At 42.6% G+C, this 26044-nt stretch overlaps 1 protein-coding gene across 1 annotated transcript in view; it reads left to right on the top strand.

Moving 5' to 3' along the window:
- The first annotated feature begins 2365 nt into the window (after positions 1-2365).
- Positions 2366-26044, top strand: part of LOC119741057 (sortilin-like) — a 75505-nt gene continuing 51826 nt past the window's right edge. The window contains exons 1-6 of the mRNA XM_038216680.1: positions 2366-2837; positions 3012-3208; positions 3669-3801; positions 4982-5035; positions 6540-6610; positions 18802-18888. Of these exons, the coding sequence (XP_038072608.1) occupies positions 2366-2837; positions 3012-3208; positions 3669-3801; positions 4982-5035; positions 6540-6610; positions 18802-18888 (1014 nt within the window). The remainder of the gene's footprint in view (positions 2838-3011; positions 3209-3668; positions 3802-4981; positions 5036-6539; positions 6611-18801; positions 18889-26044) is intronic.

Here is a 26044-nt window from a genome sequence, read left to right on the forward strand (position 1 = left end):
TATCTGTGACGCCGCGTGCCATGACCATGAGGCAAGTCGAAAACGCGTCTGCCGAATACGGTGACTTGCAAACGTGAGAGAAGCAATTCGCATGTGGAAAGTTTCGAAAACTGTGAGCTCAAGCAAACGGTGAGGGTGGAGCCACAGAATGACTCGATCATTTGAAACTGCAGCAAGCTGCAGGTCAGGACTGGAGTAAAGACTGCGCAAATGCGCAACTGAACACACCCCGCCACAAGGAAAACTCCTGCTGAGCTACTTTTCAACCGGAAAATCTGCGGCAAACTACCAGCATTCAACCCAGACGATCACACTGACTTGGAGGTTTGTGACCATGATGCTGAAAGCAAAGGAAAAGCCAAACTGTACGTGGATACACGCCGAAATGCAAAATACTCTGATGTGCAGATTGGCAACCAAGTCCTTGTGAGGCAGGAGAAGATCTACTCCCTTCATTCCCGACCCATTCACCGTTGTGAGTAAAACCGCAAAAGTGTGGTTGTTGCATCCCCGGAGCAAGGGCGGATCCAGAACACAATTTTTTGGGGGCCAAAAAAAATTTTGGTCCCCCCAAAAAGTGGGTCTAAAAAATTACGGCGTGGGGTTGGGGCCCGCGAGGGCCCCGAAAATTTTTTTGGATTCTAGATGCTCTGTGGTGCGATCCGGGCAATTTCTGACCACTTTAACCAATTTTTTTGATGAAAAGATGGTGGTGTACTCATTGCCTGCCTTTATTGCGATGTCACATTAAAAAAAAAAAAATTGGTTTCGTTTTTTTTGGGGGGGGCCATGGCCCCCTTTGGCCCCCCCCCCCCTGGATCCGCCCTTGCCCCGAGGAGGAGCCCAGTACTCCCGAAACACCAGCCATGTTCAGAAGTTCACGCAGAGTGCAAGTGACACAGGCATAAACACTGCCAGTGAACCTCCCATAGCGGACAGCGGTGGGAACACCATGGACCAGGCAATAAGTCCCCCAAAGACTGTAACTGATACCCCACCCGCTGTGACCCCACCAAAGGAGCTGCCCAGTCCATGTGCGGGCAGACCCAAGAGACAGTGTGGCATGCATCCTAAGTATAAGGTCTACATCACTCTACTTACCTGTAGAGCAAATACTACCTATGCATTGTTCCCTATGCCGGCAGGCAATTTGCTAAGAGTTTTACACACAATAGGGCCCTCAAGTGTCCTACCCTCGACGCCCTGTGACATGCGCACTACGTTAGCGTCCTCTTTTTCTCTTAGCCGCAGACGAGGTATATTGTGAAATTTCAATCGACCTGAATTACACTGTTTTATTTATGCCTCTTTGCTGTGAGAAAACTATTTATAAGAAATAAAGAGAAAGTGTTTATTGTAGAGTTATTATAGTGAGTTATTCTAAGTGAAGTGAAGTAAGAAATGAGTAAATCTAGGAAGTTGGGGAGGACTGGGTGTGTCGATAATGGAGGGACGTACATCCCACCAGACAAGCCCGAGTTCTCGGGGGGACTGCACTGGTGATGGTACGTCACCGTGGCAGCAGTCCTCTAGTCAGCCCCTTCAGCCACTGCCGGGCTGTCGGAGCTGACGGACCCCTTGACCAAGCGGGGGGCCGTACAACCCCACCGTCTTCGGTCAATATTCACGGGTCCGCCCAGCTGAAGGGGAAAATGCACCGGCAAGACAAGGAAATTGTCTGAAGCCAGGGCAGTACCCAAAAAGGGACGTGTGGCAAAAGGTGGCCCCGCTACGGGGCGCACTGTGCCCGTCCTGGCCCGTCTACGGGCCACACACAGCCAGAGGAAGTACTCCTCCATGGCTCAGTGCACCCAGGCCCACCCAGCCCCGTGATTACCATTATGTCTGGGGATGGGCTTTTATACGGCCGGCTTGACCGTGCAGCACCCGCCTATTGTTACCAGGGCGGGGGCACTGTCGGCCGCCCGGGCTATTGATCCCATAGGGGTATTGATCGCATAGCCGACTCCCTGGGATTCCCCCGGGGCGTTAACGCCAAGGGCGTTAACGCTACGCTCTGAGGGCCATGCCTCTACATCGGATTTATCCGTTGTTCGGGCATCCCCGTGTCCCCGCAATCCTCGGAAACTACTTGGAGCCGATCTTCAAAAAAGAAAAAAGCGAAAAGAACTGTCGTCCTCGCCGTTCTTCGACGAGTTCTAGCGGGTCATCCGGTCGATCACACCGTGGGAAACGCCACAAGGGCGGCGACCCAATTTCGCGCAATGATTTTTTGGAGGCTTTTCACTCCCTCGCGGCCTCATTGTCGGGCTGACAGGGGGACTTGGGATTCGGCCCAGTTGACTCACACACTGGCCACTACGGTCACAGCTGGATGACTCCGGGCCAAAGGGACATACCACACATGGTTAGCTGTGTGCCGGAGTCCCCTCCAGAATTACAGCCCCCACCCGCCCGTCATCACGGCCGTGGTGGGGTGACTACAGACCAGCGGACAATGCCGCGTACGGAGAGCCGTGCACCGGCATCCCCGCACGGTATTAGTTTACACCCATCGGCATCATTAGAGTCCAAGCGGGGCTCGATACTGGGACACCATGACGGCGCTGCTTCACCCCCGAGGCCTGGTTCCCATTCCCCAGTGACAACTCGCCCCCCGTACTCTGACAACTCGGCGGACGAGAGCGAACTGACCTGCACCATGCAACGCCTATTGGTGGCTGAGACCGAACTCCGCTTGGTTCAACGGGATATGATCAGGGTCCTGAATCTCCCTGCTGGTACCGATCCTCCTCCTCCTGAGCGTCAGTCGTTCAAGAAGAGATCAGGACCGACGGCAGAACCGGTCCGGGCTTCTCCCACAATGCCGCTGGACCGTGTGTGCGTTTACCACATAGACGGAATAATGCACGCAAAGACATGGAGTGCCTACGCTAAGCGCGTGGACTCTTATTATCATTTTCCCCCAGGGATTTTGAGAAATATTTCTCAGGAGTTCTTGGGTCCTGGGTGCAGGTGACTTCCAACCGGTGGGTCCTCGAACCGATCAGCAGCGGTTTACGAGGACCCCCTGTCGGACATGCTTATTCGGACAACGCCCGTACCGCCTGACACAGCAAAACGCCGCTCCCTCGAGGAGGAGATCGACACCCTCCTTCTAAAGAGAGCAGTTCGTGTTGTCCCCCAAGGGGGGACCCGGGCGGGTTTCATGTCAACCTTCTTCTTGGACCCCATGAAGGAGGCCGGCGTGTGGCATCCAATACTGAACTTAAAACCCCTCAACAGGTTCAAACGTTACGGACCATTCTCGAATCAATCATAACGCCAGCGTGGGCGGCCAGTATAGACCTGAAGGACGCGTACTTTCACGTACCGATAATGCCGGAGCACCGCAAATTCCTACGTTTCCAATACAAAAAATACTGTACGAATTTGTGGTGCTCCCGTTCGGGCTGTCCACTTCTCCGCGGGTGTTCACCCGGATCGTGAAGATGATCGGGGCGGCACTGCGGCGACGAGGGATCATGATATTCATGTACCTCGACGATTGGCTTAGTAGTGGGTCGTTCTCGGGGGGAGACGGAAGCGGCGCTCCAACTAATGTGGCACCTTGCTTCCGACCTTGGATTTCTCATCAACACCAAGAAATACCATCCAGTCCCCTCGCAGGTTCCCACCTTTCTAGGTGCATCCCTCGATCTTTGCAGGGGACTGGCCCGCCCATCGGAGGACCGCCTGCTGAACCTTCGGCAGTGTGTGTCCCTCTTCCTCCTGACGGAAGTGGCTCCAGCCCGAGCCTGGCTCAGGCTTTTGGGCCTTATGGCCTGTTTGGTGGACTTAGTAGATTTTTGCAGGTTGAGATGAGGCCAATTCAACTTCACCTGCTTTCTTTCTACAAACCCCGTTGGCACCCGATCAACCATCTGGTGCCCACTACGTCTTGGCTAGTCCCCCACCTTTGTTGGTGGCTAGTCGAGGCCTACATAACGCAGGGCCGCGTTTTCCGCCCGCCCCCCGCCCGTCGGTACTTATCACGACCACACGTCAGGGTACGGCAGGGGGACTACCCTCCACCCGCGTGTTGTAAATTCCAAACCTGCACTACTAGTTGTAGCTTGACTTGTGCATGTATGCAAATCCATAATCCATGAAGGTCAGACAGATGCATGTTGTTGATCATATGAGGGTTTTTTAAATTCGCCTAAAGTTTAATATTTCTGCTTGGATTTAAAGTTAAAGATGTTTGTTAGTTGCTGTGATTATTGGGCAGTGGAAATTGTAATAGTTAATCGTTTGCATGTCACCCATTATTCAAGAAAACCAAAGTTTCTTTTTGAAGGGGAGGGATGTCGTGTCTGCATGTGACAGATAGCCAGCCTATTAGAGTATGTCAAAGGTCAACTCGTGTAAGAGTTTCTGTGCGCGGAGCCATGTTGAATAAACGTGTGTCATGAAGTTGTAAGCCAAACCGAGCTGGAGCTGTTGTGGTGCTATCTGCGTCCAAGTTGTTTAAATACGAATCCCCTCCAAGAATATAACAAGACGGAAATTGATGTGACGTCATCATGACATCACTTGACATGTGACGTCATAATTCAAAGCCCTATGAGAATGTCATCACATATTTATATTCCACCATTTATTATAAACAGAACTACACATCTTTTCTGGATGGAACTTAAACTTGAAACTTTACATGTCACATAATATGTCACAAAAAAGTTTCCGAAATAGCCCTGTGTTTGTCCATAAACATAAGTCTAGTTAATAATTATTATGGTAGCAAGTGACTTACAACCTAATGATGTAACAGTCTGAAAAAAATTCCATCAATGCACAGTATAGGAAACTTTAACATGAACAGTATGTAAAGTTTTGCAATTTCCTTTTTTGTAACGTCAGTTACCGATAAAAAATTTAGTGTCAAACCGGCAGAAATGTATTTTGTTGGACATTTTTCTCGTAGTTTAGACACTTGATTTCAATGTTGGCAATTTATATTGAGCATTGGTTGTTTCAGGTTCAGGAACTCGTAAGCTTTTGAGGTCAACTGACTATGGAAAGACTTTCCTTGGTGAGTATGTATCTGAAACTTCGTAACTCAGTTGAAACTCTGATTTATAGTATATGTAACCAGGTCAGGTTTCAGTACTTACTTTTACCCGACAGGTTCCTTACTCCAGCATTCATTTCATAACTTTTGTAACTTCGTGGTTGTGTCATTTCACATGTGAGCAGCCATTGCGATCATGCTTTTTGGCCTAGCGCCCTCTTGCGGCCAACTAAACTTTTTTTTGCACAGCTCGCGCCACCTAGACTTTTGCCCGCTACGTTTTCAACTATGCAATGGGCGTAGCGAGCAGGCGAGTTTTGCGAGGACTAGCTGGCATTCCGTGCGTTTCGGTACAGTTTTCTTATAGGGCTAGCTGCGAGATAACTTTGATTTCGATCCAACACCTCGTTGCATTCAGATCATCATTTTGCGAGCACTTACACTCTCCACTTATAAACAGTGGTGTAGCAACGGGAATTAAGGGGTAGGGACGGAAGAGGGGGTTAGCAACACGTAATGATCAATGCACTGAATGTGCTCTCTGCACACAGCCTGCTTGTGCGTGGTGTACTGTATGGGGACAAGGTTGAAACCATCAACATGACTGTCTGGCATATGGGTGGAATTTGGGGCATTTTTTGTTGTTGAACCTCTATGAACAATTTCTCACTACGCTAGGTTATACTAAGGGAATAAATGTGTGCTCCGGAGGTTTTTATCACTCTGTTTAATACCACTTAGAGTCTGGGTGCTGATAATTACCCGAGCCGGAGGCGAGGGTAATTATCAGCACCCAGACTCTAAGTGGTATTAAACAGAGTGATAAATACCGACGGAGTACATATTTATTCCCATTCATAAATACCTTTTCGGTTAAAAAAAAATCATATAATTCGTTCAAAACATCCCGATTTTGTTCAACAAATTCACTTTATGCTTTTTGAAACATCCCTCCTGCAAAATAATGGAGTGTTCAGCTGGCGAGTAAGATGAAAACAACCCTTTTATGGAGATTGACGCGCGCGTATCATGTTCTACGCGATGTCGCGCAGAACGCACCTGGCGCGTTGCGTTTTGAATTTAGAACTTTAAAATTCTGACTCCCTAGTAGTGTTGCGCATGCCTACGTGAGGATTGTGAACGTTCAACCAATGAAACGATAAGAGGCACTGGATTTTTAGGAGTCCACATTTTATTGTGACACTGGAAAAGTGTTTAAGACCAGCTAGCCATGTCTTTATCATCCGTTTAATACCGGCCACGTGACGGGCTCTCGACCAATAGGAATGGCTAAACTGTCTGAGGTATTTATGAATAACTTTTAATATGACTTGTGTGCATATATCAGGCATGTGGTGTGTGTATGGGATAAACACTCATGTTTACATAAACACCACCAAAAAGGCCTGAAAAGGAAAGAAATCAGATTTTTTTTATAAAATGAAAGTTGAATATGAACTATTGCCACTGTTTGAAAGGTATTTAACATTTAATATTCCTTTATTTGGATTGTATATTTTTATAGCAATAAAAATGAATGTGTACAGCTTTGGAGTGCAGGGAAAGTTTGTGTTTGCAGCAGTGGATGGTGGAAAGGTAAGGATAATTATCTACTTTACCCCTGTTGTGGAAAAGACTATTTACATTTATTAGATATAAAGTAAAAAGTACTACAAAATGAATTGTACAGAATGTTGAAAAAAACAACAACCATGTTTTACACTTTAAGTCTTGTATGGAAGAAAACTTTACATGTCTTTCTTGTTTTTGGAATTTAGCAAGCTGGCACTAATGCGCTGGAGCTACCATGCCGTTAATTAAGAAATAAAAGGCTCTAAATAATCTATTACACAATGAACAGACACTCCTACACTCGGTGACAATCTGTCACTAGTAACCCTATGTATCAAAACCCATCAGGGTTTTGATACATAGGGTTACTAGTGACAGATTGAACATGTCTGTAAGCTGGAATCATATCGGTACAATTGACGCGTTAAAATGGCTGCTATACAACCTGTACCAGTATTAATGGTTAACCGATCTATCAAGCCACTTAAATGGGCTTTGGCAGTTATAGTAGGCATGTCATTTACGCAGGCACAATTTTCAGACGATTCGGTGAACAGCGCACACACGCATGTGCACACAGTCGTTTTTTGCTATGCTTCCGAGGATTGGCTTTGTGTTTTCCTTTGTTCCCTGATCTTAACCTTTCCCATAGACTAAGCGCACAAACCTGCATTTGAGGACAATAGGCACCGTCGTTCGAGGATGAAAGGCCCCTTTGTGCTCCTTTTGTTGTCTGTCCTCGAGCGTAATACAATACAGGAACACCCACACACACACACGGTTGCATGGTTCAGCCGGAAAAAAAGTGTGACTTTCTGCTGTAATTTTGCAAAGGTGAAAGATAAATATTAAAACATATTGCCATATTTGAATCCTTGTAGTTTGTCCTTCATTCTCAATGTTTATTTTTTGAAATCGAAGAAAAAATGGTTGAGTCGCACCGTCGAGCCCATTGAAAAGCATTGGAGCAGAACGTTTCCCCCTTATAGCTGTTTTATTTGGACGATTCTGTGACGTTTCCAGCGACCTATGACCCCAGAAACCCTATATTTAGATCAGGGAAACCCCAAAGATCAACGCTCCATCTTCGAAATTTTCCAAAATGGCGACGCGTAGCGGAGGATGCCGAAGAGGTAAACCGTGTCATTTTTCTCTTTACATACGATAAATATGAATACATCGTGGTCAGAATGCAAAATATACACTTTCAGCTTCACTTTCATATGTAGAATGTTATATTTTGACTGTTGTTATAACTTTAATGAAATAAAAAACCTCCATGTTGCCAAGTTGATGAAGATAGTGATGGTGATAAAGATGACAAAAGCAATTTGGAGTTCTACCCAGAATACATATTAGAAGAAGCATTTCATCTTATGGTGACTGCATGGAGTACCTGACAGACCTGTTGCATGCAGAAAACTCCAACATGAACAAACAAACAAAAGTCTTGACAAAGTGGAAAAGGCTTTAGGGCAGGCCAACCAAATCAACAAGGAGTTGAAAAAGCAATTTGGCAGCTTGCAAAAGAAGAACGTTGTAAAGGAACTTGAAGAAACAACCAAAGAAAATCAGAAACTCAACAAAAGAATGCAGCTGCTGGAAAAGAGAATTAAGTCTCTGCACAAAGACAAGAAAAGAAATAGGGACTCCAGAAATCACTTCAAAAAAGTGCAGAGTCAAGCAAATTTGTTCAAAAGGAACTGAATTCACTGGGGAAAAAACAGGGTAAACAATTACAGCTTGAGAATGATGATTTAAAGTGTCAACTTAATCACATAATGGGAAACAAAGATATTGTAAGTTTTGAAGATGGCATATACCAGTGATGTAGTGCCTTGATGCTGGGCCTTGGCCTTAAGGCTGCCTTAAGGCTGGATTTTAGGGCCTTGGCCTCGAGGCTTGAGGGCAAAAGCCTTGGCCTTGGCCTTGGCCTTGAGGGTTCAGGGCCTTGCAATTTTGAGTCAAGGCTCTTCAAGGCCCATAGATTTTTGCATTTTCTAGATAAATCTGTTCGAAATTGTGCTGTTACCATTTTAATCGTATTACCATGGAGGAGGGAAGCACCCTATAGATTTGTGTGTTGGGCACACTTCCACTTTTGTAGCATCACATTTTGTTACCATTGTAGTAGATTTCCGTACACTTGTGGGGCTAATGAGATGATCACTTTAATTGCATATAACTATGGAATAGATCTGATTGGTTGTATATGTCTCCCTGATAAGTGCTAAAGATTTGCATGTATCTGTTTTAGATAATGCTGATATTTCTGACCATGTTGGGCCAGCAAATACAAATTTCCCAAATCAGTTTCTTGGATCCCCCTTTTGTTACACTTGGGAGAATTGTGTGTCAATATAGAAGTAAATCATATTTTGTTTAGTTAAACCATATGAAGACCTGATACTTTACATTTAACTTAGCGTACCTGATCATAGATCGGGTAGTGGCGTAGTGTTGGGGATGAAAATGTGGGGAGTTAAATGTAAATGGGGGATATAGTTGGGGACATGCAGTTAAAGAATAGCAATTTCTGTGGTGTGATCTGAGGCAATTTCTGATCACTAAAACCAATTTGAGCAAAAGATCATTCGTGAAAGTTTTGAGTTTTGAGTAATTGAAGCAGCTACATGTATTCTGAGCAATAGAATCATTATTGTAGGCTACAATATTTTTATTCGGGGAAGAAAAGTGTGGGGGGGGGGAGACCAAACAATGTCCCCCTCAAAATGTGTGTGTGTGTGTGTGGGGGGGGGGGGTTCCCCCTGTTCCCCGTGGATTTACGCACATGATAATAATTATGTACCATGGCAACTGTCTGTAAATGTTGCCGTTGTGTCTGTTACCCAAAAAAAAAAAGTCTCCGGTTTCTGGTATGGAGCTTCCTTGCGGCGACGCGGCTTTTTTTTTTTTTTTACCTAATTTTTTTGCTTCAAATGTGTGCTGATGACTGCAAATGGTGCCCGACTAAACTTAGTGCAAATATATGGGAGTCCAGAGAGGCCACAGAAAGCTTATTCTCGACCATAACCCAATCTAAAAACACGTTAAAATTGTGCAGCAGCAGTATTCCAGTCAAACCAGTGAGTTTGGCGGTTTTGGGACATCATCTTTCACTAAAAAAACACTTTTTCATTTTGCCGACGCGCATGGCTACGGCGACGCGCGCGCATACCAGAAACCGGAGACTTTTTTTTTTGGGCCTTAAATTGGCTTTTTGTGAGGCAGTCGCATTTGGAAAACGTAGTGAAAAGGTTACTGTAGTACACAGGCGAAGGCTGGTTGTACAATTTGACAATAAATCATAATGCAATAAAACTCGAAGGTGTCATTTAAAATGAAAATGTTGAGTGTTACCAAAAAATTACAAACGGTCTGAATCATGGAGGAAGGTCATAATTAAGTTTCAGTATTGGACTCTTCAACAAACGTAAACTTGAACTTCTTACAATTTGTGAGACCGTCTGCGATTCAACTTTTATTCAAGTTGGTTCAACCATCTATATATAAGAGCAAGTTTTACTCGGCCTCCGAGAAATGTTTGCTTCTGAAAGGATCCGAGACCGCGGCTTCACGTCCGTGGAAAAATGTGGGTGTCGTCCGCCGGGTCGGACACTTTTTCATCGATTTTTTGTGACTTCGTTTAAGATTGCGATATTCGAAGCAATGCATCGATCCTTCGTTGACCCCAAACAGGCCCCCGAAATTATAACGCGACACTGAATTATACGTGGCGGGCAGCGAACTCACAACACTCAGCCTTGGTGGTGGAAGCATGGAGCTGTAAACACATTATGGAAGCAACAGCACTCTATCACGCGACGCTTCAAATAGCAAGCACCGTAGACCCAACCTCGTTTCCAGGGTGTGGAGCAGGCTGCAGTACGCGTTGCCATCGACAGTTTTGCATAGCCCGGAAATACTACGCAGTGTAGACTTTCGATTGGTCAGACCGCGCAAGGCATACCTAATGTGTAGTCCTTCTGAGTATTCGTTGCACTCGGCGCAGGGGCGGCAAGCGAAGCACATGAAAGAATAGGGACACTTGGTGGCCACGCACCATGGAGAAAAAATATTTTACCAAGGTCACCCCATGCCACCATTTGGTGAACGCTTTTGCAGAACGGCCGAGTAGAACACGTAAACGGAACCCCTAATTCGAAGCCGCTGACCTCGCACAGTCTAGACACGCAGAAAAGCCAGCACAGGGGGCGGCCAGGCAGTCAACGTGAAAGCGCACACGACGGCAAATTCCTGCGCAAAACGCAGTCACGAAAAATTGACGAAACGGATCGCCGGTCCGTACGGGAAAATCGGGACGACCCGAAGTGTCCGATCCGGCGGAAGACACCCTCCGCATTTTTCCACGGACGTGGAGCGATTCTGGCTCCGCGGGAGCCCGCGGTCTGGGATCCTTTCATGAGCAAACATCGTCTGGGAGGCCGAGTTAAACTCTCTCTTATATATATAGATAGATACAGTGCAGTCATAAAACGGTGTAGGCCTATGCGAGCATGTTGATTGCAATTAAAGAAATGCTGTTCTTCGTAACGAGCAATTCGTGATGATAAGGGCGGATCCAGGGGGCCAAAAGGGGCCATGCCCCCCCCCCCAAAAGAAACCTATTTTTTTATGTGACGTCGTAATAAATGCAGGCAATGAGTACACCACCATCTTTTCCTCAAAAACATCGGTTAAAATGGTCAGAAATTGCCTCAAATCGCACCACAGAGCATCTCGAATCCAAACTTTTTTCGGGGCCCTTAAGCGGGCCCCGAAGCCCAAGCCGTAATTTTTTGACCAATTTTTTTGGGGGGGGACCAACGTTTCTTTGCCCCCCCCAATTGTGCTCTGGATCTGCCCTTGCGTGATGATGTGTCACTCATGTGACTATAATTAGTTCTATATCAGTGGTCATTTCATAAAACAGGGCCTTGGCCTTGGCCTTGAGGGTTAAGCCTTGGCCTTGGCCTCGAGGCTTGAGGGTCAAAGCCTTGGCCTTGGCCTTGAGGGTCAAAGCCTTTGCTCCAACACTGGCATATACACTAATGGCATTAGACTCGTTTGTTTTGAACTTATTGCTAGCGGGGTTGGAACAAACCATGTGTCTGATATCATTCGGTTGGTCCTAAAAGATGTTGCAAAAATGGAGGTTACTAGGCTTCCAAAGCCAACGCTAATAAGATACCTTGCTATAGAGCAAGCAGTGCTAAACAAAGAAAGCGCTAGAGCAAAAATTCAGCAGTTAGAAGCTCCTGTAACTCTCCATACAGATGGAACTACAAAACACGGAAAGAGATACACTACTATGCTAGCCTCGACATCCGAGGGCACGGTAGGAATGAGCCTACATGACATTGAAACCGAGAGCGCTGATGCTCTTCTCAAAGATACTCAAGAAATGTTAGAAGAACTTCTGACGTTGAACCTAAACAAGAGTTCAAAAGATGAAGTACATGAGCTTATCTCAAAAGTGAAAACACCATGACAAAACGCTGTATTGTCAATAAAGCATACATCAGTAAATTGGAAAAAGGAAGTGTCCTTCCTCAGGTGACTGGGAATTGGGAGACCTTAGATGATCACATCAAGCAGGAAATGGCAACAGTAAACAACTTTTACTGTAGGAAACATCTAGTGTTGAACCTGCAAGAGTATGCATCAGCAGGATTAAAAGAGTGGGAGAAAGTAGAAAGTAATGATGGGAAGATTGGTCGAGAAAGAAGACGATTTGGTCAAGGAGCAAAGGTGAATCTGCCACACATGTCACTGTGCGGACTTTCTGCAACTTGCTTGGTCCAGACTGTGATGAACAGTCGGGGTTAGTGCAGGAGTTTAACACCGTCGTATCCAGCTCTCATCTTGCAGCTTATAGAGGCAACCAATTTAACATAACTCAGCTGCCGTTTACCACCACATGGACCACTTCAACACACTCTGCACACCCTTAGATCCACAAAGAGAAGAAAACATGTACATCAAGTGCCTCAAGGCCGACTTCGAAGTTGATATCATCGTTGCAGGCATCAGGGCGATGGCTATGATAAGCCAGCATGTCTCGACCACCCTTATGAAGATGGTAGAAAGTGATATTCACATCATGGATACTGACATTCTACACGCAACTTTGAGACAAAGTGGAGGAGTGGATGATTGACCCAAGCCCATTAGTCAAAGACGGTGCTGTGCTATTTCCAGATATACCACCCGTGAAAGATGCCATCCACACTTCTCTATACAGACCAACCACAGAGTCAATTGAACAACTCACTAAGCAGGCCTTGTCTATAATCCTCCTCAATCTCATTGTCTGCATCACACGACAGGTTTCTGACCATCTTCCTGGTGGATGCTTTTACAATGCCAATAAAGAGATATGATGACAAACTGCTTCATGTCCGAAGGACAACTTGTCAGCAGAAAGGATATTTACTGGGCTTCATTACCTGCGTCCGAAGATGCCAAATGCAAATACGGTTGCCTTTGAAGGCATACTGGTTTGGAGGAAATACCTTGATGACAAAGAGGAAGAACAGAGAGACAGGTACTTGAGCACTGCCAGGAAACAACGCAAATCATTCTTGGAACTTTATCAGCGCAAGTGTAAGTCAATCAAAGAAAAAATTGTCCAGAAACTACAAAAGATTAAAGAGAAAAAGGCAGAAAAGCAAAAAGCTCTCACCAAGCAAGCAGCTGAAAATACAGCAAATGCTGTGAAACTGTGTGGCATTGTATGTACATCTCTAGACATTGTTGAAGAGCTGAAAGAAAAGATGGATGAGAAAAAGTTGGAACAAGCATTAATTTCACAGTTGAAACTTTGGAAAACATCAAGCAAAGGAGGCGTCAAAAAAGATCTATTTCATCTGACCAAGAAGGGCAAAAACTCTCTGTAAATGAACTGGAAAATAATCTACAAGAAATAATTACACAAGTTATGACAGGAACCACAAAAGGAGCCATAATATTGGTTTTATTTGAATATACTGTACATGTAGATAAAATGCCAAGCCCAATTCAGTGACTGAAATTGATTACATGTATAGCTTGTTAAAAGTATATTTAAAAAACCTGTACTTACCTTTACACCTGAAAAAAAGTAAAAACAGCTTTTTCTTTATTTCATTTCCTCAATTTAAGTACAAAAAATATTTGGGGAATATCAACTGCCATTCCAATGAAATTTTAATGCATAGATTTACTGCGCATAGAAAAAAAGTTTCGCATACGTAATTAGGTAATTAAGGATGACTTGCATATAAATTAAGATAATTTGCATATGCTAATAGAGATGATTGAAAACACTGTACTAAATGAAAGCCCTTTAAACACCGAATATACGTACCCAGTTATACGGTCATAAATGTTTGCCTTTTGAAGTTACAGTGTTTATGCACATGTAATTAGGCGATTTTGTCTAAAACTGCATGTTAATTAGCTTTAATTACATCAGAAAATGCGAAATGACATAAAACAAGAAGTCAAAATACAGGTCTATACACAAACATTACTTGTGCCAAGTTCCTTTAGGCCCCCCCCAAAAAAGTCTCCGGTTTCTGGTATGGAGCTTGCCCAAAAAGTGATGCGGCGACGCGGCTTTTTTTTTTTTTTTTACCTGATTTTTTTTGCTTCAAATGTGTGCTGATGACTGCAAATGGTGCCCGACTAAACTTAGTGCAAATATATGGGAGTCCAGAGAGGCCACATAAAGCTTATTCTCGACCATAACCTAAAAACACGTTAAAATTGTGCAGCAGCAGGATTCCAGTCAAACCAGTGAGTTTGGCGGTTTTGAGACATAATCTTTCATTGAAAAAAAACTTTTTCATTTTGCCGACGCGCATGGCTACGGCGACGCGCGCGCATACCAGAAACCGGAGACTTATTTTTTTTTGCCTTATTATAGTGTATTTTATTCCTATGATACAGCAATTATGCATATTAATTAGCTGGACTTAGTCAATTTTTCAGATTTTTCTAGTTTTCCGTTGAAGAATTTTTAACAAATCAGCATTTTTGACAGCCGTTAACAAGAAATTGAAAACAATTGCAGACCTTTTGTTGAAGTGTGCCAAGGTCTTTTTAGCAAAAGAAATGATTTGAAGCATACAAATTTCAAATTCCCTTTTTTTTTATCTGAAAAATCTGAAATTATTGATTTTTGAATTTTTGTGGCTAAAATGTCTATGAAAGCCGTTAAAACGGGAACACGTTTTTGATCATAACTTGAGAACGGAAAGTCATTTTTTAAAAATTCTTTCTGTTCTGTGTTTCTTTCATCGAGTTGCTTCATATGAGCTATCAATCATTGGTATTGCCTAAACTTCAAAAAAGGGCCGACATGCCTAGTTATTGGTGTAATCCTGATGCTCACGTGGTGTGATCTGAGGCAATTTCTGACCACTGTAACCAATATTTTCTGAGCAAAAGATAATGATTTAAACATCATTTTCGAGGTTGAAGTCATTGAATAAGCTATTATATTCTCAGCTAATGGCGTGGGGTTCGGGGCCTGTGCTCTGTGGTGCGATCTGAGGCAATTTCTGACAACTTTAACCAGTATTTTCCCAGCAAAAGATAATAATTTGAAAATCATTTTCTGAGGTCTGAGGGTTTCGAAAAATTTTGGATTTTAAATGCTCTATGGTGCGATCTGAGGCAATTTCTGACCACTTCAACCAATATTTTCTTAGCAAAAGATACATTGTAGTACGTAATAGGGCCCTGTAAATGAGGCACGAGTTCAAAAATCTGGGGGGGGGGGGAACATTTGATATTGTGTCCCCCACCCTTCAAAAAGTGGGGGGGGGGGGGGGGGACATGTCCCCCTGTCCCCCCCCCCCCCCCCAGGATTGATGCCCATGACCCAACCAACTCCCTGAGGTATGCAGTGGACAAAGAAAGCGACCAGCACAGCCAGACAACTGCCTTGAGCATGCAGTTTCATAACATGAATCTATTTGAGCTGGTTTAAAAGAAGTGGCAGTTAAAAGGGCAAGTAGCTGCCCATTGTTTGTTGCGCTGATGAGATGCATATTTTTCTGTGAAAGGTCCATTGAACTTAAGCCATAAACCAAGAATATTTTATGTTGATAACATAATCGCTTAAAATATAGGTGCAAGGAAGCTAATTCAATCACAATAACCTTCACTGCCCTCATAGGTACCCATTTACTCCTGGGTGGAGAGAAGCAATGAGTGACAAAGTGCCTTGCCCAAGGGGCACATGCACCATAACCCCAGGCTGGACTTGAACCCACAACCTGCAGCTTTACCCGCAGACCACGAATCAGTGCCCTTAACTACGAGGCCACAGCATATAATTTGAACTATAAAAACACTTTGGTTGCTTTGCAGTTTGCTGTGCATGCATAACTCAACCGTCCAAATATATGAATGTGTTTAATGAAATATGTCTTAAAAGAGCATGATCTTCCACTTATCTGAAAATTACTGAAATGTATCCATGCTGTCAGAAGTTATGCATGTTTTATAACAAGGAGCTATTTTTATACCTGTCCATGGAATGCCATCTTCCATAATTCCTGGAATCTCTGTGTGTCGCTTTGTCTGTCTGTATTTTGCTTATGTCCAGAACCGGGCACTGTATTAAGTTGAAAATAGGCAGGTGTATTGCTCAGGCCAAAAAAATAATAGTTCTGCTTCCGGTTACCCTACCTACCCTATTTTCACAGCCCATATCCTAATTTTGTTTTTTTTTAGGGGGGGGAATGAGGAAAAAAACCCAGAAAATTATCAATTTCTTCCTTTACCCTTGACTACGCGCAGACACCTCAATATGATTGTACACACAAAAAATTGGCCCCCCCCCCCATTTTTTTTGAAGTTGTTTGGATCAGCGGTTCTCAAAGAAGCTGGAAAAAATCAGCATTTTCACAGGCCTAGACCATACAAACGTGTACATGTTTGTATATACAGTCAAATCTCGTTAATACGAGCACGGGTTAGACAAGATTTCGGTTAAGATGAGCATATTTCGTCAGTCCCGACCGAAGTGTGCATATTACTATGAGGGAAAAATTGCATAGTACGAGCTTGGGTGATATGAGACGACGGTTCAGACAAGCACTTTTTGCGGTCTGGCAAGTGCAAATCTATTGTTATCTGTCTATTTCCATGCGCATTTAGGAAAACAACTTGTATCAACGAACCTATTCAGTTTTAATTGGCACCAGCGCTGCGGTTTTTATTCCACTAGTACACAATTCGCGGTAACACCATGTGGTAATAACTTCTGCTTAGAAGATATTTAGTTCTGAAAAGAACTTGTCCTGCTTATTATCAACTTTGCTAAGTAGTTTTTTGGTTCTGATAAGAACAGTCCTGGTGTAAGTTCTAACCGAAATTGTCTTTGGTCTCAACGTTTCGACTAGCCTGCTCTAGTCATCGTCAGTCTCTCCTCTCCTCTATTTTGGTTAGGTGCACTGACAAGTGTCCGTACCAACTAACTGTATAAGAACTGCCAGCATGCCAGAGTGATTGCACAGGTTTCACTTGCAGTATTTTTTTCTAAAATATTGATTGGGATTTTTGTCTGTTTCCTTTGCAAGTTTTCGTTCATTCATGGAGGTGGGAACACATTTCTGTTTCATTGTATGATCAGTGGTGGAGAGCTGAATTTTGTGATCTTTTTATCAAAATAGTCAATATCTTGGGAATAGAGTATACGTGCAAATTAAGTAAAATGTTCACAGTTACTAGTCAATAAGATGTACTTTATCCCTATGTTTATTTATGGAATAGAGCAAGCCACATATTTTTAAAAATGTTTTTTTTCTAATTCAGTCACTTTCTTTTTGACGCACCCTGTTACAACTGATAATGTAGTAACCAACGGATAATGTATCACCAACCGATAATGTCACACAAATTGACCGATACTGTATCACTAACCGATAATGTAACAGAAATTGACCGATAGTGTGGTAAAAATGTACTACACTATTAGTCGATTGTTGTTACATTATCGGTCTTAACCGATAATGTAACAAATATTGACCGATAGTTTGGTAACATTTACTACACTATCGGTCTTAACCGATAATGTAACAAATATTGACCGATGGTTTGGTAACATTTACTACACTATCGGTCAATTTCTGTTACATTATCGGTATACAGTATCGGTCAATTTGTGTGACATTATCAGTTGGTGATACATTATCCGTTGGTTACTACATTATCAGTTGTAACACTCCCTGTAGGCCTATAGCGCTTTATACCAAAGGTCTCGAAGCGCTTCATAATCATTACCCCTGTGCATCGGGCCATGAGACCAGATTGCACTGGAGCTTGAGATCATGGGTGGATTGCAATAACCGGTCTTAAAGCTGTCTATGCGCATTAGACAGTCTAAAAGCTCTGGCTGTCAGTCAGTCTATAAGTAAGACCATTGCAATGACACAGTTTAAGTAGTAAAACAGTCTTAAAATAGTTAGCCTGGGTTGGGCTAAAACGGTCTATAGTTGGGATTTTTGGAATTCACTGTTGTGTTGAATTATTCTTTCCCAAAATATTTTTTCCCAGTTGATGAGTGTTTGATGATTAAATCTTTAAAAAGCAGAACACTGCTCGGAGGGAAAATTCTCTGGGATAGAAGGGATCTTCTGGAAAAATGTAATGACACTGAGTTGTACTGCAAATACAATTTTCTCAACATAAAATTTCGGAATTGACATTTGATATCGCATGATATGAATCACACAAACCTTAAAAAATAAAATGTGCAGTCCCTCCAGTATTTGCCCGTAACCATGGAATGTTTGTTTGTGAATCATTACTCTAAGCGGGCTTAGTAAAGACCAGCTTATTGCAATGGGCTAAGTTTGGTGTCTTAACCAAGACCGTCTAAGAACAATAGCTGGCTAAAATTGGACTGGTTTAGCCAGCCGACTAAGACTGCGTTATTGCAATCCGCCCCAGCACATTTGGTATCTACCCATGTGAACCCATTTGTACTCCTGGCTGGAGACTGTTTTACCCAAGAACACAAGCACCATTTTCCCCATCGGGGTTCAAACCCATGTACCACGGCACTTGAGTCGAAAACACTGTGACCAGTGGACCACAGCGCTCCACAAAGCTATAATTTATGAACAAATGTACGAGGAATTACAAAGAGCATTTGCACAGTGTTTTTTTCTTTAACCAAATAATGTTTTGAAGGGTGATTTCTTTCATATTTGTGACAGGGGGATAATGGACGAATACTTTATGTGTCTAAAGATGATGGTAAGACGTGGAGCCCTACACAGCTTCCAGTTGTCACCAGTGACCGGGTAAGGAAAGAAACAGAATTACTATGGATAGTTTACTGACGCTATTTTTATTTAGCCTCTGATAAAGTCAGGTGAGTTTCTGCAGGGAATTTGAAATGAATATCTGGGCACTGTCGTGTAACTTCATTGATCAATCAAATTAAAAGGTTGTAACTTCAAAATAAAAAAAAATTACCAGATTTCAATTCATCTGACAATTGAACGGAGTAAAGAAATCTCATTTGAGACCTACTTCCATAAAAATTAAAAATGCCAAAATTATAAGAAAACAAAATTTATTAACTTTTTCCAAGTTTCACAGAAGCATGTCTCATTTGGTTACTACATTGTTTGTAAATGGACTTGAAAATAGTTTCTAACTGTCAAGGATTATTTTACTATGTCAAAGATTACTTGAAGATTGAGCCAACTATAGTGGACCGCACTCTATATGGTTTGTCAGCAGACCATGTTACAAGTGTGTGACGGAGTCAATGCTGGCACCTCATGGTTGAACATCACTGTCTGCTACATGCGTAGTGATATACATGTATTTTGTATATTGAAAGTTAGTTTTACAGTTTACACTCTCGAGGGTAAAGTCTTTTGTGAAGCTCAAAATGCAATCACACAGGAAATCTTTACATTGGCTAAGTGACTTAAGTGCTTGGCAGTGGCTTTGATGTGTAGCCTGTATGTACTTTGGTTCACAATGGATACATTGTATAAAACATACTGAACATGCGTAATGCAATGCCGATGCCTCAAATCTCTCTGTTTTGGTTGTGTTTTCGATTGATGCAATCAATGACCTTCCTCCGACCTGGTCTCCTATTTAGGGGTTACTTGCACTTAAGCAAGAGAAATCAGTGAGCCAGGAACTGTGAATCTCAGAATCGGGGGTGGGGAGGGTCTCTTGTCAAACTGCATTAAATACCGGTAGTAGCCTTGATGGTTTAAGGAAGGCGTGATTGTCCATTTTGTCAATTTTGTCCATTTTGAGTATTAGGGTCAATACAAACAAATGAGCAACTATCACCTGGGGTCAGTGTTGTAGGATATGTAGTGTTGCATGTTATGGATATTCTTTTGTTGCATTTCAAATTAATGTATTGATGACCATTGAAATCAGGCATGAATTACAGGTGGCTCATGTCCTCTATTACTTGTATTGTGTATTGTTCCGAGCCACTCTCCCTCTTTTGGCTCTTGGAATTGGTGCTGTGGATAAGTGAACGATCCACAGCAGTTATCATCTTGTTAAAAGTACAAAGTAAACTTGTGTTGTTAATGTAAGGGTCTACTTCACTCAACTTACCTGTAGAGCAATCTACTTATGCATATTCCCTATACCGGCAGGTATTTTACGCTAAGAGTTTAATACAATAGCGCCCTCAGGTGCCCTACCCATAATACCCCCCATCATTTTCTCTTAGCGGCAGTCGGGTATGACATATAAAAATCAGGGTTTTTTATATCGCTTTTTTATACCCTGCGCTTTTAAGAGAAGTAATTGATTAAAAAAGTGTATTGTAGAGTATATTTTCGTTTTATTGATTGATTAGTTCATAGTTATGAAGCGTTTGGAGAGGACTGGTCTGTCACAAGCCGGGGGGAATTCCTCTCCCATGGGACGGATCAAGTTCTATCTGGCTATGAGGGACCATTCTTGTCATCAGATTTGTTCCGTTGTTCCTTTGGACCCCCGTTGTTCAGTCTTCACAGTCTTCAGTCACCGGTCACGGCTGGGTGGCCTGTGAACAAGGGACATACTGCACACAGTTAGCTGTGCTCTGGAGTCCCTACCTGCGGTGAATTCTTCACAATCGTCGTTCATTGGTCACGGTTGGGTGGCCCAAGCACAACGAGATACCACACGTGGTTGATTGTACACCGGAAGCCCGGCCTACAGCGAGCGCTTTACATGCGTCGCCCGTGGGCCATACAGGTTGGGAGGACCAGAGACAACAACGGCCCGATTCGATTCTCCCTCATACCTCGGGTACTGACCAAGTTGGAGCAAGAGGTCTGCAAGGTTCTCCTTATCGCCCCCTTTTGGCCTCGCCGGCCATGGTTCCCAAGACTCATCAAACTCTTGGTTCACCGACCAGTCATTCTTCTGCAGAGAACGGACATGCTGTTCCAGCCCAGCTCGGGTTTTCTTCACCTGGCTCCAGGGGATCTTCACCTGACGTGCTGGGTACTATCATGCAGCCCCTCCGCACAGCAGGCCTTTCTGAATGAGCTGCAGCCATTGTAGCCTGCAGCCAACAAGCATCTACCAGGACAATTTGTGACAGTAGACTACGCCACTTTTACAGATGGTGTAAAAGCAGATCTCTGCATCCCTCAGATACTTCTGTAGGGGAGATTTCAGACTTTCTGGTATACTTCTTTGAAAGTAACCTTACTACGGTCACCGTTAAGAATTATCATTCTGCTATAGCAGCTATTCATGGAGGCTTTTCGGATGGTTCCTCAGTGTCAGACAATCAAACTATCAGCCAACTCCCCAGGGGGATGTTTGTTTCGTGCCCCCCCCCCCCCATGTGTAGGCTATTACCAGCATGGGATCTCTTTAGCGTTTTAGGCCATTCCAATTTTATTGTTTTACGGATTTCTAAGGTGCTGAGAAGGGTTGTCAGGCAGGAAAAAAAATAAAAAATTAGCCCCAGATGACATGTACATGTTTTGTTTTATATGTTGAAACAATTTAATTGTACAGACAGGTTCACTTCTTTAAAACTTCAATGAAAGAGTTCAATTAAATATAAATAAATATTGCACACTCTGCTTAAAAATTTTAAAATCACTAAGAGTAAAGTGATTTGGTTTTAGACTAGGGCTATACTGATTTTAACTGCTTCACAGAAAGTGGCACAAAATGGGTTTCTTGGCTTTGCCGTTATTCAAACATATCTCTGGATTTACAAAAGCAATCCCAATGAAACAAACGGTATTCTCAAGCTAAATCTATTACCTTGAAGATTTTGTAAACATCCTCAGAAAATTTTGGTTGTAAATTAGCAAAAATGGAGGGGTTTACATGCACCATTTTTCAGGACGCCCTGTATATCAGATTTTGTTTGAAGACAATTTGAAAAATGTGGGTTTTTTTTTCAGATGACCAATTGCCCTGTTATATAAGGGTATTGCACCAGTAGATTTAGGAAAACAAATTTGGAAAATAGTGAATATCCGATTTAGGGAATTAGTGAAAATCCAATTCCCCCCCCAAAAAAAGTCAACATTTGCTGAATTCAAACCGTTACCATGGAAACTTGACGTTAAAATAATATTCACAATTATTATTTCTAGGCATGCTAGGGAAGGCCTATAAAAAGTATTATTTACATTGTCATGATTGTCATGATTGTCATGGGAAAAAAGAAATAACACTGACAGTGACAGCAAACAAAACAATACCAGAATAAAATCTGAACAAAACATAAATCCCCTAATGAAATAATTTATATTTGAAAAATTAGTGTTAAAGTGATTTGAAAGACGTGTCTGATATATTGACTCAGAGAATCTATAAAAGTCAATGGCCATGCCATTGGGAATTAGGCCTACAGCAAGTATATCTGCCAAGCTAGTGTCACGGCGCCCAGCTGTCAAAATGTTTTGATTGCATTTGCAGTTCAACATTCTACAATAATCATGGAAAGATCCTTTGTAAACTATCATGAGTACCAAAAATAATAAGCACTTCAAATGAAGTGCTAGGCATTTTGTTAGAAAAGTTATGAAACCCTCTTCTAACCTGATGATTTTTCGGCTCTTTGACTTTGCCACCGATGACAAACATCGTGACTGCATCAACACACATTTTTTCGCTCGTACCCCCCGCCCTGCCAACAGGACGCTGGGATACTCTGATGAATTCATGCTCTGATTGGTTGGATTTTGCGTGACCAGTGATCTGAGCGTCATCAAGGTCATGACTCTGCAAGGTTTGAAACGGCCTTTAAGACTGATTCATTACTCTTTTATTCCAGTTTAGAGATGTTATTTTATTTTTTGAAAAGCGTAATAATGTAGGAAAGTCTGTAAAACTTATCTGTGTTTTAAATTTACGATTCCCTTCACTTGCTCAGGCTCCGTTTCGAATCACGAACGGTCGGATTGCATTATGCGACGCTCAAAATGTTGTCCACATGGTCCGCAATGAAACAGAAATCACATCTGATATGGAACGTGTGCATTTCTATGGGAAGTTTTCGGATAGCATTTGCACATATTGTCTAACTGCGGTTTTGAACAGCTGCAGCCAGATGCTTTATACATAGGTCATAGGCCATTTCCTTCACAAGATTCTGTGAAGCTCATCAGAGTATCCCAGCGCCCTGTTTGCAGGGCGGGGGGTATGAGCGAACACACATTTTGTGCAGTGCTGTACTAATAGTCGGCTCCCGATTACATCGCGTATTCAGCAAACGCGAATGTATACTGGGAACTTGACCACAAATTGGTGTAAAAAGTTCCCGGATGGCAGAATTTGATGACGCTGTTCGAAACACATCATTTTTAAAAGGGATGTTCGCATGGCTTTCTTTCAAAAATCACCCTAAATCAAAGATAAATTTGAAGTTTAAACATCACTTTTCAAAATGTAATATTCTTTTTGTCGCCATTTTGGTAACTCTTGGCCGTTTTTTTTTTCTTTTCGTTTGACCCCTCAAAATATTAACCCACCCCTTTTCATACCCTGTATTTTCACAATGGTACGACCTTCTAGCTAGCTACAATCCCGGCCAAAATGGTTGGGACACTTGGAAATAACCTTAGCCTCCAACGGTCACCAACTCCCCCGCTCCCCCGGTCAATGTTGTTCTCTCCAGCGGATGGAGCACACACCGCACAATGAGAGACAACATTGAGCGGGGGCTGGGGGGTTGGGGGCCCAGCGAGATTTGGCCAAGATTGTCTTATTTTTTTCATTTTTCAAAATATGCATGACATGCCGTTTGGGGAGCTGTTTTCTTGAGTTTTGTTTCCAAAATATGAAATGGCGGCCGAAGGTTGAATGAAAGAACACATATTTAGGCCTGATAATAATGATTGATAGTAAAACAAAAATGGAAATTTAAAAATACAAATGTTCCAATGATTTAAAATCACAACTTTATTGTTGCGTGCATCGTAACGGTTCGCCATGACGGTTTAACATGCCATTTTGGCCAACAACTGTACAAAATACAGTTTGTGTTTAACTTGAAAGGCTCATTATTATACACAGACAATATACAATCCTTGTCAATTTGTTTGTATTCACTCATTCCGTTAATTTGCCGAAAAATCCATCGGTGATCCATCCAAACCAAAATATAAAGGAATTGAGTGACTGCTTATTATATAATTTACAGTGGTGAACCGTGGTTACACTATGGTTTGGATGGATTTTTCGTCCAAATGAGGGATTAAAATCAAATTGAAGAAGACGATACGTTGTTTGTGTATCCAATACGGCTTTCACGTTGAACACAATCTGTATTTTGTAAAAATATCGGCCAAAATGACATGGTGCACCGTCATGGTGAATCGTGTGCATTGACCATGTTACCAGCGCGCGCGTGTGTGTATTATTATTTGAGCGCATACTACGCGCAATATCCAAATCCAATATCAAGGCTATTGTACATTCAGACAATCCCGGCCAAAATGCTTGGGACACTTGGAAATAACCTTAGCCTCCAACGGTCACCAACTCCCCCGCTCCCCCGGTCAATGTTGTTCTCTCCAGCGGATGGAGCACACACCGCGCAATGAGAGACAACATTGAGCGGGGGCTGGGGGGTTGGGGGCCCAGCGAGATTTGGCCAGGATTGTAGCTAGCTCGGCACGGCTGTAGCAAACATGAGGATTCTTCTCGGTAAAAAGAGTGGCCATCGCCCGCGTGTGTGGAAACCCAGAAGTTAATTATTCTTCGCTCTTTCTTACTTAGTAACTCCATTAATTCTGCCTAGGTATTGAATTTAAACTTTCACAGATGAGAGATAAGATATTAGAATGGACTGAAAAAAGTGTTATTGGGTTGTTGTTTTTTTGACATTATTCGGATCAATGTTCCATATCCGTCGCCGGGGAAACAAACTGGATCAATGTTCCATATCCGTCGCCGGGGGAAAAAAAAGAAAATAAATTAACTGTGTTTCAGATTCCCCCCCCCCCATTTTTCAGCAATTTAGGTTACCGAAAGTAACTTGTACAATAAACTAACCGTTAAACCATGAATAGCAGTAGACCTGTGTTTGCCAAGTTTCAAGGATTTCGTCAAAATACATGCATTGTGACAAAATCTCATACTTCCTGCATAAAAACAATCTATTTTGTGAAAACGCTTCTTCAACATTTTGTTTTTATTCCTTGAAATGATCAACATACAGGTAGGTCGCATCTTTACTCCATAGTCGTTTAAAGGAAATCCGTCAATTCAACATGACCTTTTTTGGTCAAATTTATGAACATGACGAAAGTCAAAATGTTTTTTTCGCTGTAGCACAGTTAGGTGCCTGACTCAACCAGTGTGCCGTAACATTGTTTGTAACTATTAACTGGATGGGTTTATCTCTGTATGGTCACACTGTATGTGGTCAACTGTTGATCGATCATCCCGCTGTCAGCTCAACGCTATATGTGTATTGTGTGCGTACATACGTACAATCGTGTACAATGCGAGGTGGTTTGTACAGTGAATATTGGGTTTGTTTGCACGCGATGTGTGCACACTTCTGTCTACAAAGGGAACGAGATACACCCCAACGTTGGTAGCGTGTTTCTGTCACCACCACCCTTCCCCTTCCCCCTCTCCCACGCCCAGTTGTTATTAATATAAGCCATGGTAGGGCCAATAAACTTCCTACTTGGCCTAACATGGCTATAATTGTTTGAATGGATAGTTAATTGTTTAATGGATAACTGTAGGTGATAAGAGAGAGCTATAATTCTTTTATTCAGTATATGTGGCAAACAAAACATGCTAAATTCTTTTGTAACAATTTACCAAGATTAAACACTGATGCAAAGGACTTGAAAATATGTGACATCTTGTAACATAATCAAAATATGATTTTACAAAAATCATTGACATAGTCCAATTTTAATAAAACTTTTGGACTGTATTTTCTTTATTTGCATTTTGATAGAAGTTTGTATTAGTTGAAGTAATTTTTGA

The sequence above is a fragment of the Patiria miniata genome, unplaced genomic scaffold (genome assembly GCF_015706575.1).
Source record: "Patiria miniata isolate m_02_andy unplaced genomic scaffold, ASM1570657v1 HiC_scaffold_11, whole genome shotgun sequence".
Lineage (NCBI taxonomy): Eukaryota > Metazoa > Echinodermata > Asteroidea > Valvatida > Asterinidae > Patiria > Patiria miniata.